This window comes from Myodes glareolus, chromosome 11, assembly GCF_982192425.1.
Source record: "Myodes glareolus chromosome 11, mMyoGla1.1, whole genome shotgun sequence".
Lineage (NCBI taxonomy): Eukaryota > Metazoa > Chordata > Mammalia > Rodentia > Cricetidae > Myodes > Myodes glareolus.
Window position 1 is genome coordinate 72,179,084 of NC_142036.1, and position 19,742 is coordinate 72,198,825.

A 19,742-nucleotide genomic window follows, 5' to 3' on the forward strand; every position below is an offset into this window, starting at 1 on the left:
TTTAAGCCTAGGACTAAATGCTTGAGTTGTCTGTCTAGCCCCTCTTCCTTCCTTCCTTCCTTCCTTCCTTCCTTCCTTCCTTCCTTCCTTCCTTCCTTCCTTCCTTCCTTCCCTCCCTCCCTCCCTCCCTCCCTCCCTCCCTCCTTCCCTCCTTCCTTCCTTCCTTCCTTTCCCCCTTTTTTTTTAAACAAAGGAAGTAACCCATAGACAGCTAAAAATTCCCAAAGATATTTAAAAATCCCATTCACAATAGTTTCAAAAGGAAAAACAAAACTGCAGTAAAGAACCAACAAATTAGACTTGTGTAATGAAGATCTATAGAAGCCTCTAGAAGATGGAAAGCACTGCCGTGCTTTGGGGGACAGAATTCTACCGGAAAGTGCTGCGTTACTGGAATGTCCGCAGATGCAATCACAATCCAAAGACTCTTTATATAGCAGAGAAACATGGTTGTAAAATTCAGATGGAAATTTCAAAAGACTTTAAAAAAATATTTATTTGTTTATTATATATACAATATTCTTGTCTGTGTGTCTGCCTGCAGGCCAGAAGAGGGCGTCAGATCTCATTTCAGGTGGTTGTGAGCCACTGTGTGGTTGCTGGGAATTGAACTCAGGACCTTTGGAAGAGCAGGCAATGCTCTTAACCGCTGAGCCATCTCTCTAGCCCCCTTCAAAAGACTTTTAAGAGCTGTAGTATTCCTAAGCAGAATGAGCAAGGCTGGAGACCCATAGTAACTGAGCTTAAATTATACTCCAGAGCCATAATGACAGCATGGTCTTGCTCCAAAAACAGACATGTAAACTATAGAATAGAGGGCTCAGAAATCAACTATATAGCTCCAGTGTATTAGGGACAGAACTGGTAGAGTATAATACATTATAGGCTGGGAAGTACAACAGTGGTGGTCTTCACACCAGAGAGGCTGAGTCTGTCTAGTTGCCTCAACAGTCCCAGGCTGATCTGAAGCCCTGGCAGAGACTCCCGTGAAACCCCTGGTCTTCAGTTTATGTTAGAAGGTTAAAGACACTGATGTCAGTAGAAAGTGGCAGTAGTACAACAGATAGTTGTACTTGCTAGCTCTATGGGAAGGGGACCTTCTGGGAACAGGCAAAAGGAAAGGCTTTTTACCTCTGACTTCTTTTTATCTAGTTGGAAAAGTGGTACCCACATTTAGGGTGACTCTTCCTACTTTGCATAACCTGATGAAGAAAATCCCCTAACAGCTGTGTCCAGAGTTTTTGTCTTAGTTGGTTTCAGGTCCAGTTAAGTTGATCGCCAAAGTGAACTATCTAAATAGACAACTAATTGTTTTTTTTTTTTTAAAGATTTATTTATTTATTATGTATACAACATTCTGCCTCCATGTATGCCCGCATGCCAGAAGAGGGCACCAGATCTCATTATGGATGGTTGTGAGCCACCATGTGGTTGCTGGGAATTGAACTCAGGACCTCTGGAAGAACAGTGAGTGCTCTTAACCTCTGAGCCATCTCTCCAGCCCTAGACAACTAATTTGTGACAGTTGTCAGGAACATACATTGGAAAAAAGACCTTCTCTTTGGTGCTGGTAAAATTGATTTTCCACACGCAGAGAGTAAAATTACATAAAATTACATCCATCACTCTTTTTGTGGCTTTTTTGTTCTTGTTGTTGTTGTTGTTTTTTGAAACAGGGTTTCTCCGGATCCAACATAGTAACCACTGAGAAACACTTCTGATTTGTAATGTCTCTCTTTATGCTTACCTACCACGTCTTAATGTTGTAAATATAAACATAAGCCTCTAACTTTATTTCATTATAGTAGTAATTTCGTGGTGCATGATTTTTTAAATCCTGTTTTTATTTATTTTACAAAATCTTAGTGTGTGTGTATGTGTGTAATGTATGTTTACGTGTGTGTACATGCACCCTGGTTCTTTTCTTTTACCTTGGGGCCCTAGGGACTGAACTCAGATCATCAGGGTTGGCATTTAACTCTGAACCATCTCACTTTCCCCTTTTAGTTTTATTTATTTTACATGTGCATGTACATCTGTGCACCATGTGTGTTTCTGGCACCCAGAGACGCCAGAAGAGGGCATCAGATCCCCTGGACACTGGAGTTGCAGATGGTTGTGAGCTGCCATGTGGGTGTCGAGAACTGAACCTGAGTATTAAACACTGAACATCAAGTGCTTTTAGCCACTCGACCTCCCCCCAGCTTCCCAGGGATTCCTTTTTTAGTTTTTTTCTTTCTCTCCTTCCTTTAACCCCTTAGCTCCCCGCAGCTCTTTTAATCAGTCTTCTAACTAGAAAGCTAGGACTGTTGAGATTTTATCCATGTTTTGCCCTGCCCTCCATTCTGTTATTTTGTCCCGTGTCCACAGTGGTCACCCTCAGGATGAAAGTGGTGAGAAAATAGGTGTGGGGAGTTAAAAATAACACTTGGATCATAGGAGCCTTATTCTAAGTTTCCAGGGGTTCCGAGGCGTGTGCTGGAGCCAGCTTTGGATCCAGATTAGGAAGAAAGCACTGAGAAATCTCCCCACGTCTTCTGCCTTGCTTTAAGATTCTTTTCCTTTACCGTTTGTTGTGTTCTTCTGCCACACAGGCTTGGGATGTGGCTTTGCCACAGGTATATTAACTTTCTATAGCTGTGACAGAATTCTCTTTTTTTAAGTTTTTTTATTTATTTTTTACTTCTATGTGCATTAGTATTTTGCCTGCATGTATATCTCTGTGAGGGTGTCAGATCTTGGAATTACGGACAGTTGTTAGCTGCCGTGTGGATGCTGGGAAATGAACCCAGTTCCTCTGGAAGATCAATCAGTGCTCTTAACCACTGAGCCATCTCTCTAGTCCCATAGCAGAATTCTTAAGACCAGCATGAAAGGAAAGGTTTATCGGTTCAGTGTGAAGAGTTTAGTACATGTTCTGGCTTTATTGCTTCAGAGCCAATGACCAGCAGAATATAATGTCAGGGATCCCAGGACAGAGCATAGCTGTTCTCCTGTGACAGTTTGGAAGTTAAAAGAATTTTTTCTTTTCTTTTTGGTCTTTTTAGGACAAGACAAGGTTTCTGTGTATAGCCTTGGTTTTCCTGGAACTCCCTCTATAGTAGACCAGACTGGCCTTGAACCTAGAGATTTGCCTGCCTCTGCCTTCCAAGTTCTGAGATTAAAGGTGTGAGCTACTACAGCTAAAGGTGTGAGCTACTACAGCGGAACTGGAAGCTAAAGAAAAGGACCGGAGCCCTAATAGTCTCTGCAATTGCCTGCCAGTGGTGACCCTGCTTCCTCTACTGGGCCTTATCCCCTAAATACTTTACAGTGTCCATCATGCTTTGACTACATGAACCTCAGGACAGTCCAGAGCTAAGCTATAAGTAGAGGCCGAAGTGTGAGAGAAAAGAGAAAAGGAAGGAAGAGATGGCTCTGGTTGGAAGGTGCATTGCTCTTACATGAAATGGAGTTTGGTTCTAGCTCAGTTTCCAGCACTCACTCTGAGTGAGAACTGTGTGTAAGCCAGCTCTATGAGTTTTTTGAGGAAAAAAAGTTGTTTTTTTTTTTTTTGAAGCAAGTTTTCTGAAGAAAGGTTGAAATCAACCTCAGATGCTATATTTTTGTTCTGATCTCCTTTCCAGTCCCTCTGTTGTTGGACGGTTTTCTGAGTCCTCAGGTAGTTGATTTTTGCAATCCACCCAGCGTCTGTGTCTGTAATCGTGGAATGTGATAGGCTGTAATACGCTTATGCCATGTTGATTGCCACCAAAGTTTAACTGGTCTGTGATGGACTAATTACAGGTACTCTTTGACTTAAGATGGGGTTGTGGCCCAGTAAATCTCTTGTTAGTTGAAAATAACGTCAGCTAGAAATGCATTTAACACATCCAAACTAACTGGTATCCGTACTGTAGCAAAGAGATTGTTAGGAATGTGTATTTTTGGTGTTATATAAAGAAATATATTGTCAAAATGAAAATCACTCAGCAAGGCAGTCTATTTGCAGAAAGGGTGTGCCAAACTCAGACCAGTTATCAGGCATGCCCGGCCAGAATGGTCTCTAGTTTTTCTTCCTGTCTTAGGTGGTGATTGGCTCATCCTGTTGGTGGAAGTTTACTTTACAGTCTGTGCAATTGGCAAATTAGCATAAAGGAGCAGCAGGCTCTCTTGTTGGGCTAACTTCCTTTGGTAGAAAGGATAGACTATATGGTGTGGGTTGTTTACTCTCATGATGTTGTGATGTTGTGGTTGACTGGGAGCTAATGTGGCCTTTGCAGAACACAAGAGGATATTTCTAGCCCAGGAAAAGGTCAGCATTCAAAAATTGCATTAGGCATTCTCCTGAGTATGTATTGCTTTCATATCATTGTGATCAAAATAGTTTTTTGTCTTTTTGTTGTTGTTGTTGTTGTTGTTGTTTTTTCAAGGCAAGTTTTTCTCTGTGTAGCTCTAACTGCCCTGGAACTCGCTTTGTAGACCAGGCTGACTTTGAAATTACAGAGATCTCTGTGCCTTTGCCGCTTGAGTGCTGGGATTAAAGCTGTGTGCCACCACTGCCTGGCATGCTTGGTTTCTTGAGACAGGAATTTCCTTTGTAACCCAGGCTAGCTTTGAGCTCACAGTGTGGGCTAAGATAGTCTCAAATTCTTGATCTTCTTTCTTTAACTTCCTGAGTTCTGGAATTACAGGTGTGTGTCACTGTGCCAGGGGTAGGTTTAAGACTTTAACGTTTCGTTTCTGTTCATCTCTGTAATAAAAACCTTCATGCATATGGAGGCCCAGTGTTGATGCTGACAGTCTTCCTCAGTAGCTTTTACCTCAGTCAAACCCCAAATTACACATCCAGTCAATGAATTGGTTTAGAGTCCTTTCAGCTAGTCTGTATTTTTTGTTTTTGTTTTGTTTTGTTTTTGAGACAGGGTTTCTCTGTGTAGCTTTGGAGCCTGTCCTGGAACTTGCTCTGTAGACCAGGCTGGCTTTGAATTCACAGGGATCTGCCTGCCTCTGCCTCCCAAGTGCTGGGATTAAAGGCGTGAGCCACCACTGCCCAGCCTGTATTTTTTTTTAAATTTTTTTACCTATTAAGTAACAGTGTTTTGTCGGAGCTGGAGAGATGGCTAACTTAAAAATGTTAGCGTGTTTTGTGTATGTTTGTGTGTGTTTCTGTGTTATGTGTATGTGTGTCAGGGAGAGGTATGTACCTATGGAAACCTCAGGTTAATGTTGGTGTCCTTCTCAGACCATCTTATTTTTTGAGACAGAGTCTCAAATAATTCCCTGATTGGCTAATCTACCTGGCTACCAAGTTTCAGAGATCCCCAGCTGTGTCTCATCAGTGCTCTTGGGGCCAGGCTTTCTCCTTGGCTGGTGGAGATCTGAACTGCTATTCTCATGCTTATGTGGTAAGCACTTCACCACTGAAACCTCCTCAGTTTCCCTAATTAGTAAAGTTAAATACCTGTGAATACACTCCTAATGCCTTAGTGTTGAAAAGTAAGGGGGCCTGGTGTGGTGGCGCACACCTAAATCCCAGCATTTGGGAAGCAAGTGGATCTCGAGGCCAGCCTGGTCTACAGAGGCAGATCAGGACAGCCGAGACTACACAGAGAAACCCTGTTTGAGGGTGAGAGAGGGAGAAAAGTGGACAGAGATAGAGATAACTAGAGACCATCTCACATGCACACCAGGTGTTTGGTACTTTCCCTGAAAATCTCATGAAACAAAAGCCATGGTGAAGCTTGCCTGGAACCCTGGAATCCAAGCCATGGTTAATTACAGGCCAGCTGGGCTGCATAGTAAACACTTGTCTCAGGAAACTGAAAGGGGGAAGAAAATATACGAAGCAGATTTTCATTATGGTTGGCATAAACTAAGCTGTATATTGTGTGGAGCATCTTAGTTTCTTTTTTTTTTCCTGAAAAAAAAAAAAGTTAACCACACCAAGAATTAGATGTCTGATGTTAAAGCTTCATGGGCTTTGTCTTTCTTTTTCCTTGGGTTCTATGTATGCAACCCAGCTAGGGTGTGCACTGCTAGACGGGCGGCACTCTCTGTTGGGGTAGATTCTTGGCACCTCTCTCTGAAACTGGTTTCTCATAGTGCTTGATCAGAGGTTCTTCCTGTTTTGGAGGACACAGCAGACATTAGCATCATTTCATAAATTAAAGAAACCGCTTGTTTCCCTATTAAGTGTCTTACTGTTCTAGCACTGTGAAAAGATACCATGGCAAACGTGACTTACAAGTGAAAGCATTTATTGGCTGGCTTACAGTTTTAGGGGGTTCGTTAAGGTGAGAAACATGGCAGGCAGACAGGCAGCCTGCCTTTGGAGCAGTAGCTGAGAGCTTACATCTTCTCCACAAGACAGAGACAGAGAGACAGGGCTTGGCTTGGGCTTTTGAAACCTGAAAGCCTGCCCCCGCTGATCCACCTTCTCAGCTGGGAGATCACAGCTCCTAACCTTCCTAAGCAGTCCAGCTGGGACCCAGACATCCAAATACGTGAGCCTTCAAACCACGACAGTAAGTTTATGCTAAACATTTCTGTTTCTAGTTTTCTTCTTGAAACAAGTAGCCCTGTTGGCTTAGAGCTCCCTATGTAGTCAGGATGGCTTGAAGTCTCAAGGCTCTCCTGCCTCCACCTTCTGAGTGCAGGGATTACAGTGTATGCCGTCACATTGGTGTCATACAGAGTTGGGAACTGAACCCAGGACTTCATCTGTGCTAGGTGAGCGTTCTACCAAATAAGCTACATTCCTTCCCCCTAAATATTTTGTCTTAAAACTTTTTTCTTTTTTTTTTTGAGAAGATCTCACTATATAGTTTAGGTTCTTAACCTCCTTCAGTCTCAAGTGCTAGATTGTAAGAGTGTACTACCATGCCTAACAAAACACATTTTTTAGACTATAATGTTTTGGGGGTAGCATCAATTCTATTACAGTTTTGTCTCTGTTTTACTAACTGCATATGCAGAGAACAACAGTGCTTTAGATTCTGATAATTCTTGGCAAGATTGTTACCTTACCTAAGAACTAGGGGATGCATTCCTGTAATCTGCCTCAAAGTATTAAATAGCTGATTTGGAAATATATCAGACTATATTGTCATAGGTTGTCCATGCTCTGGCTAGTAAAAATCACTTGTGTTTAAAGTTGATTGCTTAGTCACTGAGTGAAAAAGTCACCTAAAATCTTTTATAATGTCCCTGCTTCTGGACCTTTAAATTAAAAATCATCTAAGTTATCAGGTATGAAAAAAATAGAGGGCTGCCAGCTGTGGGGGTGCACACTTTTAGTCCCAGCACTGACTGAAGAGGCAGAGGCATGCAGATCTCTGTGAGTTCAAGGCCAGCCTGGTCTATATAAAGAGTTTGAGGCCAGTATGTAGTGAGATTCTGTCATTTAAAAAAGAAAAAGAAAAGCAAAAGAAAAAAAAAAAAAGAAGGGCCTACTACATTGTTCAGTGAGTAAAGACGTGTGCTGCCAAGGGTAACTACATGCGTGATCCTCAGTGCCCATTTGGCGGAAGAAGAGAATCAACTCCATTGCCTTTTGACAATGAATGAATAAAATCAATATAATAAAAAAATGAAATTAAGAACAGTTATTATACAGTAATTTTTTTGTTTAGTTTTGTTTGGCATCAAATTCTTGAACTGTTGTTAGCAGTGGTTGTGAGCCAGCACGTGGGTGCTAGGAGCCGAGTCTCAGGACTGCGCCATCCATCCAGCCCCATAGAACCGGAGCTCTCACTGATACCTCGCTCACTCTGGTCTGCATTCGTCTCTTTTAAATTATTTTATTTTGGGTATACATGTGTTTTTCCTGCATGTATGTCTGTGTGCGCTATGCATATATAAAGCCTGCAGAATCCAGAAGAGGACATTTAACTGGAGTTACAGATGATTGTGAACTGCTTTGTAGGTGCAGGAAGTTGAACCCAGGTCCTCCGGAAGAGCAGCTAGAACTGTTAGCCACTGAGTTATCTCTCCAGCTCCCTGTTTTTAATGAAAGTATATTAGCCAAGCAGTGGTGGCGCACGCCTCTAATCCCAGCACTTGGGAGGCAGAGGTAGGTGGATCTCTGTGAGTTCGAGGCCAGCCTGGTCTACAAGAGCGAGTTCCAGGACAGCCAGGGCTATGCAGAGAAACCCTGTCTCGAAAAACAAAAACAAAAAGTATCGGGCTAGAGAGATGACTCAGAGGTTAAGAGCACTAGCTATTCTTCCAGAAGTCCTGAGGTCAGTACCCAGCAACCACATGGTGCCTCCCAGGTACCTATAATGAGATCTGGTGCCCTCTTCTGGCATATAGGCATCCATACAGGCAGAACATTGTATACGCAATCAATCAATCAATCAATCAATCTTTAAAAAACAAAACAAAAAGTATCTTATATAAGTGTATGAACAAGCATTGGACTATTCAAAGAGGGGAAGTGAGATAGTATTAGTTTATTGTGGGCCAGGTGCTGAAATTGCTTTAATTTCTCCTTTATGATAACCATGTAAAATGATGTCATTTCTATATTGTCTTTACTTTACACATGAGCAAATAGACTTAGACCGCAGAACTGCTGTTTCCTGCTGTGCCTGGCCATCTAGACCATGACTGGGGCGAGTGGGGTGGTGGAGAGGGAACGGTGCTTGCCGTCAGGCTGATGACCTCTGTTTGTTGCTCTGGACGCTTATGGTGGGAGGCGAGAGTTGATTCCACATGTGGTCCTCTGACCCTTAACTCTGAGCTGTGGCACATGTGCACCTACATGCATATGCACACGCACATGCCAGTAAACAATGAATGTCATTAAAAAAGACCGTGAACCAGTGCCTGGTCTTGAAATAGAGACATTAACTGTGGTGTGCACTGGTTTTATTAGATGTAAGGAACCGTGAATACTTAATTGTTGGAGGAGAGTAGGATTTCAAATTAGTGCTGTTGCTGTAAGGTGTTCCAACTCGCTATTTGCATAGTGATGAGATTTGTTGTATTATAGTGGAAACAGAAGCAGTGTGGAAATACCACCTCATATTTACATATAACATTAAGCATAATGTTAATATCTTGTTTGTCGATCCTAATCATATTATGATGTCTTCCACTACAGATGCCCCCCTCGTACTTTCCTACCAGCTCTCTGCAAAATCTTTCTTGATGAGAGTGCCCCAGACAATGTGTTAGAGGTGACAGCCCGAGCCATAACATACTACCTGGATGTGTCTGCAGAATGCACCCGAAGGATTGTAGGAGTAGACGGAGCTATAAAAGCACTTTGTAATCGTTTGGTGGTGGTTGAACTTAACAACAGGACCAGCCGAGATTTAGCTGAACAATGTGTAAAGGTAAATATTACTTACATCATTTGGAAAATAAAAAGTTTCACTGAGAAAGTAGAAATAAGCCACCATTCTTTTGAGAGCGGTGCAAAGCATTAGAATTGACAGTCAGGTGGTACCGGAGCCCTGGAAGAGCTGGGGATGAAACCGCTGGATGGCAGCTGTGGGGTGAGATGCTTGCCTGTTATGCTTCCTGCTGCTCAGTTCCGGTAGTCACTAGGCTTGAGAGAAGCTCCTCATGCTTCTGCCCAGAGTTTCTGTGTATACAAACAGTGGCAAAGCTCATCATGACAAGCAACAGTAGCACCCATACAGGCAGTCTTGTAAGCACTCTTCAGGATAGTTCTGTAGGTGCTGCCATTAACATCATATCTACTTTACATATGCAAAAAACCAGTACACTGAGCAGGTAGTGGTGACCCTGCCAAGATTTAAAGCTTAGAGGTCTGGTTTTAGAACCCTCGGACTTAGCTATTTTGCTATAATCTCTAGAGTAAACTGTTTTAGGGGCTACAGAGCTGGCTTAGCAATTTAGAGAACTTGCTGCTCTTGCAGAGAACCTGAGTTTGTTCGTCGCACCCACACTGGGTGTCTTCTAGCCCTTCGTAACTCTGGTTCTAGGAGAATCTAATTCTTCTGATCTCCAGGGTACCTGCACTTGTGAGAGCATGTGTACACACACACACACACACACACACACACAGTATCAAGTCAGTAGTTTATTAGAAATATTTAGTGAGCATGTTTATATATATTATATTGTTTTATTTTATATTTTTGAGTCAGGGTCTTTCTATGTAGTCCATTATGTTTTATAATGTTCTACATTTTAGATTTGGTTCTGATTGATTTTATTTTTTTCTTTTTCTGATTGTTTTGAAAATAGGGTCTCACTATGTATCCCCAGCTGGCCTCAAAATCACAGAGTACTACTTGCCTTTAACTTCCTTTAGAAAGCTTTATTTGTGGTGTGCGCCATGCATGCTGTTTCTTGTTGCATAATTTGTATTTTGTAGCATTGAAAGGTGTATATTTTAAACTCCTATTACTGGTAATAGAAAAACAGTGACCAAAGGAAGCCTGAGACCCTTGTTTGACTGTTGATTCCAATTCAGCTGTCTTCCTGGAGTAGCAGCTCCTAGAAAGGGTAGCAACAGGTGCGCTTTCTAAGAGCACTGAAGTCAAGGCTGTTTGTGTAACTCTCCTGAAAACAGCCAGGACAGGGTCACATGATATCACTTCTTTACAGCTCTAAACGCCAATCCTGGTGAGTGAGGTCTGATTTTATTGACCATTTCATTCTTTTCTCTCTTTTCCCCATGTAGCATAGGTTAGCATTGTCCTTACTATGCAGCCAAGAGTTCCCGATCCTTCTGCCTGAGTTTCCCAAGTGCTGACATGACAGGCTTGCACCGCCCCACCTGACTTATATCAGTTATTTTTCATTGACTATAGGTTGCATTTATAATGCTTTCTATATATTGGATTAAATAAAAATAAGGTTGATAGAAAATTTAATTTCACTGTTTCACCTTACCGTTTGGAATGTCGCTCTTACATTTGGAGTCTGTTCTGCTCTCTGTGATGCTGACAACTACAGTCAGTGTTGCCTTCCTCTGTTAATTTTGTGTCACTGTTGTAGGTGTTGGAACTGATATGCACTCGTGAGTCAGGAGCAGTCTTTGAGGCTGGGGGTTTGAATTGTGTTCTTACCTTCATTCGTGACAGCGGACACCTGGTTCATAAAGATACCTTACACTCTGCGATGGCTGTGGTCTCAAGACTCTGTGGCAAAATGGAACCTCAGGATTCTTCTTTAGAAATTTGTGTAGAGTCTCTGTCTAGTTTGTTAAAACATGAAGACCATCAGGTAAGTAAATTGTATTGTAGCCACTGAGTTTTCAGAAAGAATTTTGTAATATTCCCTCTTTAGAATTGTGGTAGATTAAAATTTGAGGTTTTCACTTGGCTTACTTATCTAATATTTCTACACCATAAGCTTTTGGAAGAACAATAAGGTGTTTTAAGGTGGGCGTTGTGGTCCAGGCCTTTAATCCTAAACACTCAGAAAACAGACAAGCAGATCTTGGGTTTGAGTCTGGTCTTGTCTATGGGCTGTGCTCCCAGGCCAGACAGAGTCACACAGCGAGACACTGTCATAGAAACCAACAAAACAAACCTGTTTAATTATGACAGTGATATAATTACTAAAATTTAAATGTTACAGAGATAACCATTTTTCTAGCTGTACTTGTATTCAGTAACATTTTGTTGACTTAGTACAGTATTTACTGAATACAATAGGCTAGATCTTACCAAAGTAAAGTAACCTAGTATTTATATAATATTATTTGTAAGGTTTTGTTGAATTGCTATACTTTAAAAAATAAAACTAGTTTTCATGCCTTTTTTTCTACTTAGATATTATCTCACCTGCAATTTGTACATAATAACAATTTATATTTCAGCGTAATTACTGTCTATTTACCTCCTTTATATGCCCTACCTCATTTGAGCACACAGATGGGTTATGGGGAGTATTAATAAACTGTTTTGCAGATGAGGACACAGGCCTTTGACAGGTACATTTCTTTCTCAGATCATGAGATAAAGGGAAAGTGGAACTGCCATTCAAATTTAGATACTTCAGATAAAGTATCTCTTTGCCCTAGCTGCTTTCCATTTGGTGTTTGTATGGAAATGACTTGATGCTGGCTCTCCTGAGGATGTGTTACCTACTTTGCTCCTGCACCGTTAGGTTTCAGATGGAGCTCTGCGCTGTTTTGCATCACTAGCTGACCGGTTTACTCGTCGTGGAGTGGATCCGGCTCCCTTGGCCAAGCATGGGTTAACTGAAGAGCTGTTGTCACGAATGGCAGCTGCTGGTGGTACCGTGTCAGGACCATCTTCAGCATGCAAACCAGGCCGCAGCACCACGGGAGCCCCCTCTACAACTGCAGATTCCAAGTTGAGTAACCAGGTGTCGACGATTGTCAGTCTTCTCTCAACACTGTGCAGAGGCTCTCCACTGGTCACACACGTAAGAATACTTCTCATGCCTTGCCTTTTATCCATTCAGAAAAAGCCACTTTGTATGATGCAAATATTAGATGTTTTTCTCCATTCTCTTTTTAGGATCTTCTGAGGTCAGAGCTTCCAGATTCTATTGAAAGTGCATTGCAGGGTGATGAAAGATGTGTGCTTGACACCATGCGTTTGGTCGACCTCCTCTTGGTGCTATTATTTGAAGGACGAAAGGCCTTGCCCAAGTCTAGTGCTGGATCTACGGGCAGAATCCCAGGACTACGAAGATTGGATAGTTCTGGGGAACGCTCTCATCGGCAGCTTATAGACTGTATTCGAAGTAAAGATACTGATGCACTCATAGATGCAATTGACACAGGAGGTCAGACATTTTTCTCTTAAAAATAAAAACCATAGCCAAGTATGGTGTCAATGCCTTTTAATCCTGGTTCTTGATAGCCGAGGCAGGTAGATCTCTGTGAGTTCGGGGCCAGCCTGGTCCATAGAGCTAGTTCCAGGACAGGCTCCAAAGCTACAGAGAAACCCTGTCTCAAAAAACCAAAAAAACAAAACAAAACAAAACAAACCAACAACAACAACAAAAACACAGAGAAACCCTATCTCAAAACAAAACACATAAATGAATGAGTGAATGAATGAATGAATGAATAAATAAATAAATGCCATAAGATAAGGAACCATAGGCCATTTCTAGTTCATAGTTTTTGGACCAGATGCTTAGCTTGCTAGCTGTTTAAATAGTCTCTCCTATGTGTAGCTGTGCAGTTACCGCCTGGTGCGCGGTAGTACTTGAGTGCACGTTCACTGAGGAAGTTGAGTGTCTATAAAGTTGGAAATTTACCCATTTTATAATCTGAAAGTAAGATTCCTGACCAGTTCTTTTAATTTATTCATTTTTATTTTTGTTATGTGTATGGGTGTTTATTTGCCTTCATGTATGTAAGTGTGATGGTGCAGTTAGCGGTCAGAAGTTGGATTCCTTAGAACTGGAGTTCTAGGTGGTTGGGAGCCGCTCTGTGACTGCTGGGAATCGAACCTTGGTGTTTAGAAAGCACAACAAGAACTCTTGTGCATCGTCTCTCTAGCCCTTTTTATAGAATTTTGATACAGATTTTAAGTACTAAGGTTAAGAGAAGGGTGCCCAAGAAGAAAGTAAGATGCATGCACAGGTAGATGTGAGCTTCTCAAAGGAGTCATGCTGTTTTTCCATCCTTGTTTCATGTTTGTTTTTAATGTTTAAAACCATGTAATCGTTCAGTGATTCAGTGCCTCCATCCTCCCTCATTTCTCAGTTTTACTCTGCGACTCTGACCAGCCTGGAACTTGGCAATGTAGACTAAACTGGTTTCAACTCCTAGTGATTGATTCTCTTGCCTCTGCCTCATGAATGCTGGGGTTGTAGGTGCATGCCACCATACCTGGACTGTTTTAACCTTTTTATAATACTTTTTTTTAGTTGACCTTAGGTTTTCTGCTTGTTTATTGCTTTATACTGGACTCAAATATGTAAAAATCTTATCTCTGTACTTATGAAATATTCATAGCAATCAGAGTTGTTTAAACTTTAGAAAAGTTGAGTGTTTTATTGTCCTTAAAAACAAAAGATTTTCTGTTTTTTCAACTTTCAGCCTTTGAAGTAAATTTTATGGATGATGTGGGTCAGACTCTGTTAAACTGGGCCTCTGCATTTGGAACTCAGGAAATGGTAAGCCAGTAAAAGGTGGTGTGTGAATTTCAGTGTTGAAGGATTATTAGAGCAACTTTGTGGTTTTTTGTCATATTCCAGGTGGAATTTCTTTGTGAGAGAGGTGCTGATATAAATAGAGGCCAAAGGTCATCATCATTACACTATGCTGCGTGTTTTGGAAGACCTCAAGTAGCAAAGGTAAAAGCCAGGGTTTTCAAAATGTTGTTATCTTGTGCTCTGTGTGTGTGTGTGTGTGTGTGTGTGTGTGAGAGAGAGAGAGAGAGAGAGAGAGAGACTGTCTGTCTGCATGTGCATGTGATGGCACGTATGTTGGTCAGAGGACAACTCTCAGGAGTCACTTTCCATCAGGCCGGTCAGAGGCGGAACACGGGTCACTAGGTTTGGTGGCAAGCCCCTTTCCCCATTGAGCTGTCTTACCAGCCCCATGCTGTTAAAAGCATGGATTTCTAACAACTATGTGATTCAGAAATTAGAATGACAAAAAATATCATTCTGATAAGTTTATATTATTTCTGTGCTATCTACATCGATTTCTCCCATTTTCCAGAATAACTGGTTTTAATTAGTTTTTAAAAATTGTTTGCAGTGTTTCTTAAGAAAAAATATTAGTATTTTCCACTTTTGAGATTCCTTTCTATACTTTGAGAAACTGAAATTCATGAGCTGGAGAGATGGCCCAGCACTTAGAGCGTTGGCTGCTCTTCCAGTGGAGTTGGGTTCAATTTCTCAACACCCATGTGGCGGCTTACAACCGTCTGTGTCTCTGGTACCAGGTGATCTGACAGCCTCCTCGGGCATCATGTACACACATGGTGCAGATATACATATAGGCAAAATGCCCATATACTTAAAATAATAATAAACCATTAAAAAGGAGATGGAATGAAGGTGTTCGTATCAGGTATGTGGTGGGGGCTCTAGTCTGTTGATTGTGACATAATGTGGCATAATGAAAGACTAGAATGCTCTGAGGTCAGGTATAGCTGGATTCAAGTGTCAGCCCGTGTATAAAAACGGCTGTTCTTAAGTTTGTCTTGAGGTTTTGTCCGAATTGTTGGGAGAATTAGGAAAAGATAACACACGCTGATCAGTGTAATAGTCAGTGCATCTTAGGTGTTTGAGGGACAGCTGCTGTTACTGCCAACCATCTCATGGAGAGAGAGTGTTCTGGTAGTAACCCAGGAGTGGCCTTCTCACTAGAGAGCCGGTCTCTTCCAGCTCAGTCTGGCAGTTTGAACTGGCTAGATTTTAGAGGGAGCCAGGCCTCTACTGATACTGGTAACAGTCAGTAAGCAAAACACTTAGAGTTTTTGTTTTAGAGAGAATCCTTTCCCCTCCATTCACTCCCCTTCTGAGCATCAAACCTAGTGTAGAACATTTGGTGCCAGCTCTGTTTGAGGTGTTTTTAAATTGTATCAATTCTGTCATCGAAAAAAGTGTTTGAACATTATGATTAAATAATCATGAGGTTATAAAATGTTTAATAGGAATAGTGGAAAGGACAGATCTCGATGTTTTGGTCGAAGAATTGGTAATTGACATTGTATTGTGAGATTGATGGCCAGCACATAGGCCGAGTAGTACTTCTGTTAAAGTCAAAAACTGGGAGGAGAGAGGGAGTGTGACAGATTCAGATTTCAGTACATCTTATTTGAGGGGTAGTAAATAATCAAGTGAAATTTATAGGTTTTGAGATATGGATATCAGTCTTTAAAGGAATAGGTACAGAGTGAGGTTTGTATTAGTGTCTGTAAGATTAATTCTGGGAAGCTTTTTATCTTGTTTGTTTGTTTGTTTTGAGACAGAGTTTTTATGACTAGCCCTCACTGTCCTTGAACTTACTTTGTAGACCAGTCTGGCCTCAAACTGAGAGGTCCTCCTGCCTCCCAAATGCCGAGATTAAAGGCATGTGCTACCACTGCCCAGTTCTGGCAAGCCTTTAAAAATTATTTTATTTTATTTATTTTATTTTATTTTATATGTCTGTGTGTGCTTGAGTGTATGTATGTATGTACCACTTGTTTTCAGGAGCTGTTGTAGGTCAGAAGAGGGAATAGGATCTCTGCAACCAGATTGATTACAGGTGGTTATGAGCCACGTGTTATTGTGGGAACTGTACCCAGTAAGTGTTCTTAACTGCTTAGCCATCTCTCCAGCGTATGGAAAACCTTTCAGCTGTAGAGCTGAATGATACAAGAAATGCTGTTGAATTTAAATTAAACACTTTTCTTCATAAGACTCTTTTACGGCATGGTGCAAATCCGGATCTAAGAGATGAAGACGGGAAAACACCATTGGATAAAGCTCGAGAGAGAGGCCACAGTGAAGTAGTAGCTATTCTTCAGTCTCCAGGTGAGCTGTGTGTGCTGTCCCAGGCCTTCAGCTTCCCCTCCACAGACTTACTAACAGTATAGAAATGAACCACTCTTAGAAAGCCAAATAATTCTGCATTGTGTGTGTGTGTGTGCAAACAGTGGATAAATCTTCAACATCTTATTGTTCTGTGCCCTTAAAAAAATCTTATTATTAATTTTTATTTATGTGAATGTTTATGTGTCTGTGCATGTGAATGCAGAGCCTGTGGAAGCCAGGAATGAGATCCCCTGGAGTTGACGTTAGAGCTGGTTGTGAGCTGCCTGACATGAGTCCTGGGAACTGGGCTCAGGTCCTCTGAAAGAGCAATGCATGCTCTTAAACAAAGTGATTCCCCTAGGCCCTTTTCTATGTTCTTCAGACTAGTTGTATAAGTTCAGAATGAAAAAAAAAATCTAAATTTAAAAGATTTGGGATTGTCATATAGAGAATAATTAGAAACTATGTAACTAGAATGATTTGATTATTTTGAAATTTTCAGAATAGGTAGGGCTTTTTTGTTTGCAATGCTGAGAATTGAACATTGTTCCCTAGGTAATTTTAGTTTGAAATGAGTATGTATTAACATTTTTTTCCTTGAAAGACATTGTATTTCAAAATGCATTTTAAAAAATACTGCTTTGTAGGTGATTGGATGTGTCCAGTCAACAAAGGGGATGACAAGAAAAAGAAAGACACGAGTAAAGATGAAGAAGAATGTAATGAGCCCAGAGGAGACCCAGAAATGGCACCAATCTACTTGAAGAGGTTATTACCTGTGTTTGCACAGACGTTCCAGCAGACTATGTTGCCTTCAATAAGGTAGCTATTCATACTGTGCTTAAATTATCCTGATGCTGTGATTATATCTCGTTTTTGAGAAGGATCTGACATTTGTCTTAAAAAATATATAGTAATATAAATTAAGTTGAAAGTGAGAGTATCATCTTTTCTGGTTTATTTTATATTTTGAAATATGGTGTCACTATATAGCCCTAACTAATCTAGAACTCAGTATGTAGACCAGACTGGCCCTGAACTCTCAGAGAGCTGCCTTTTAGCTGGCTTTCTTTTGGGCCGCCAACCCTGAGACTTAATATTAGTTATGAATGCTCAGCTTTAGTTTATGTTGTTTTTTGTAGCTCTTAGAGTTAAATTAAGCTGTTTCTGTTCTTCTATGTTTTACCTAGGGGCTTTACCCTTTCTTTGCTTCTGTACGTCTACTCCTTGTTTAGTTGTCTGGTTGGTTAACTGCCTGGCTGGCCCTGGTTGTCTCCTCCTCTCTTTCCATTATTTTCTCCTCTCATCCTCTTGTTCTTGTTCTCTCTGCCTGCCAGCCCCGCCTATCCGTCTATGCCTAGCCTTTGGCCATTCAGCTTTTTATTAAACCAATCAGGTGCCTTAAACAGGCAAGGTGAACAGCAGCACATCTTTACGTGATTAAACAAATGCAGTGTAAACCAACACAGCATACCTTTACATAGTTTAAAGTAGTATTCCGCAACTTAAGCAAATGCAGCACACCGTTACACAGATAAAGTAGCTACCGCACATACACACACCCACACAGTTAAAATAGTCACAAACACATACCTCGTCATACAGTTAAATTAGTCACACACACCCAAACACACCCCTTTATACAGTTAAAGTAGTAACACACAAACACCCCCAACACTTCTTTATAAAGTTAAAATAGTCACACACACCCAAACACACCTCTTTATACAGTTAAAGTAGTCACACACAAACACCCCCCAAACACTTCTTTATAAAGTTAAAATAGTCACACACACACAAACACACCTTTTTAAACAGTTAAAGTAGTCACACACATATACACACCCACAGACCTCTTTATACAGTTAAAGTCACACACATACATATCTCTTTATACAGTTAAAGTAGTGTCTCTCTCTCTATCTCACACACACACACACACACACACACACACACACACACACACACACACCTCTCTCCCGCCACCACATACATCTTCCCTCCAGGGCTGGGGTAAAGATTTTTCACATCCACTCTTTGCTTCTAGTTTAAGAGACAGTGTGTGAAAGTTAATAGTCTTCAAGCTTGTGTCCACAAATGAGAACACACGTGTCATGTGTCGTTTTGGGTCAGGATTATCTCACTCATAATGATTGCTGAGAGTTCCATGCATTTACCTGTGAATTTCACTGGGGGTGGGGCATCTGAACAATATTCTATTGTTTGTGTCCTGCATTTTCATTATCCACTCACTAGTTTTCTGGACATGTGTACAGTTTAGAACAGCCGTGAACATGGATGAGCATGATATCTCTAGAGTAAGATATGAGTCCTTTGGTGTTTTCCACAGGTATGGTACAGCTAGCTCATCTGATGGCTCTGTTTCTAGCTCCTGAGGAACTGCCATGCTGTACATAGTTAACACTCCTATCAGTACTGAGTAGATGCTACCCCTTTAGCATGTCCACATGGGCATTTGGTTTTTGATGTTTTTAGAACCATCTAGACAAGTCCATGCTCAAATTTTTAATTGAGTTTTTTCTTCATGCTTAGACTTTCTTGTTTTGTATGTTCTAGATACTAACCCTGTCATGTATAGCTGGCAAAGTAGTCTTCTCTTTCTGTAGACCACCTCGTCACTAAAATGACAGTGCCCTTCTCTGCACCGAAGCTTCATACCTTCGTGCTGCCTCAGGCTAATCTCCAATTTGCAGTCCTCTTGCCTCAGATTCCTGCGTGCTAAAACTGTAGGTGTGAACCATTGCACCTGGCTTCCTAGCCTTTAAAATCAGTTCGCAAGTGTGGAGGCTGTCCTCACGCACACTCAGTCCATAGAAGTGGTTTTGTTTGTTTGTTTAGTTTTTATTTTTATTTATTTTTCTTTTGAGATAGGGTTTCTCTGTAGCTTTGGAGCCTGTCCTGGAACTAGCTCTTGTAGACCAGGCTGGCCTCAAACTCACAGAGATCTGCCTGCCTCTGCCTCCTGAGTGTTGGGATTAAAGGTGTGCGCCATCACTACTCGGCTCCATAGAAGTATTTTAAGTGCTTAATGAAGAATTAAGAATTAAGAAAGAATGAAGAATTCTTTCTGTATTTAAAAAAGTGTTTTCCCCAAAATGATGCTATTTTTTTTAAATATATTTTTATTTTATGTTCATTGGTGTTTTGCCTATATGTTTGTCTGTGTGAGATTGTCAGATCTTGGAGTTACAGATAGTTGTTAGTGGCCGTGTGGGTACTGGGAATTGAACCTGGGGCCTCTGTAAGAGCAGTCAGTGCTCTTAACCACTGAGCCATATCTCCAGCTCCAAGATGCTACT

At 41.2% G+C, this 19,742-nt stretch overlaps 1 protein-coding gene across 10 annotated transcripts in view; it reads left to right on the plus strand.

Moving 5' to 3' along the window:
- Window positions 1–19,742, plus strand: part of Hectd1 (HECT domain E3 ubiquitin protein ligase 1) — an 88,022-nt gene that overhangs the window by 12,304 nt on the left and 55,976 nt on the right. For 9 of the 10 annotated variants that reach the window (XM_087911806.1, XM_087911811.1, XM_087911808.1 and 6 more), the window contains exons 3-10: window positions 9,089–9,323; window positions 10,960–11,187; window positions 12,076–12,357; window positions 12,453–12,723; window positions 13,991–14,067; window positions 14,149–14,247; window positions 16,308–16,422; window positions 17,070–17,244. In XM_087911806.1, the coding sequence (XP_087767932.1) occupies window positions 9,089–9,323; window positions 10,960–11,187; window positions 12,076–12,357; window positions 12,453–12,723; window positions 13,991–14,067; window positions 14,149–14,247; window positions 16,308–16,422; window positions 17,070–17,244 (1,482 nt within the window). Of the gene's footprint in view, window positions 1–9,088; window positions 9,324–10,959; window positions 11,188–12,075; window positions 12,358–12,452; window positions 12,724–13,990; window positions 14,068–14,148; window positions 14,248–16,307; window positions 16,423–17,069; window positions 17,245–19,742 lie in introns of those variants that run through there. The other variant, XM_087911815.1, reaches the window with a different exon arrangement.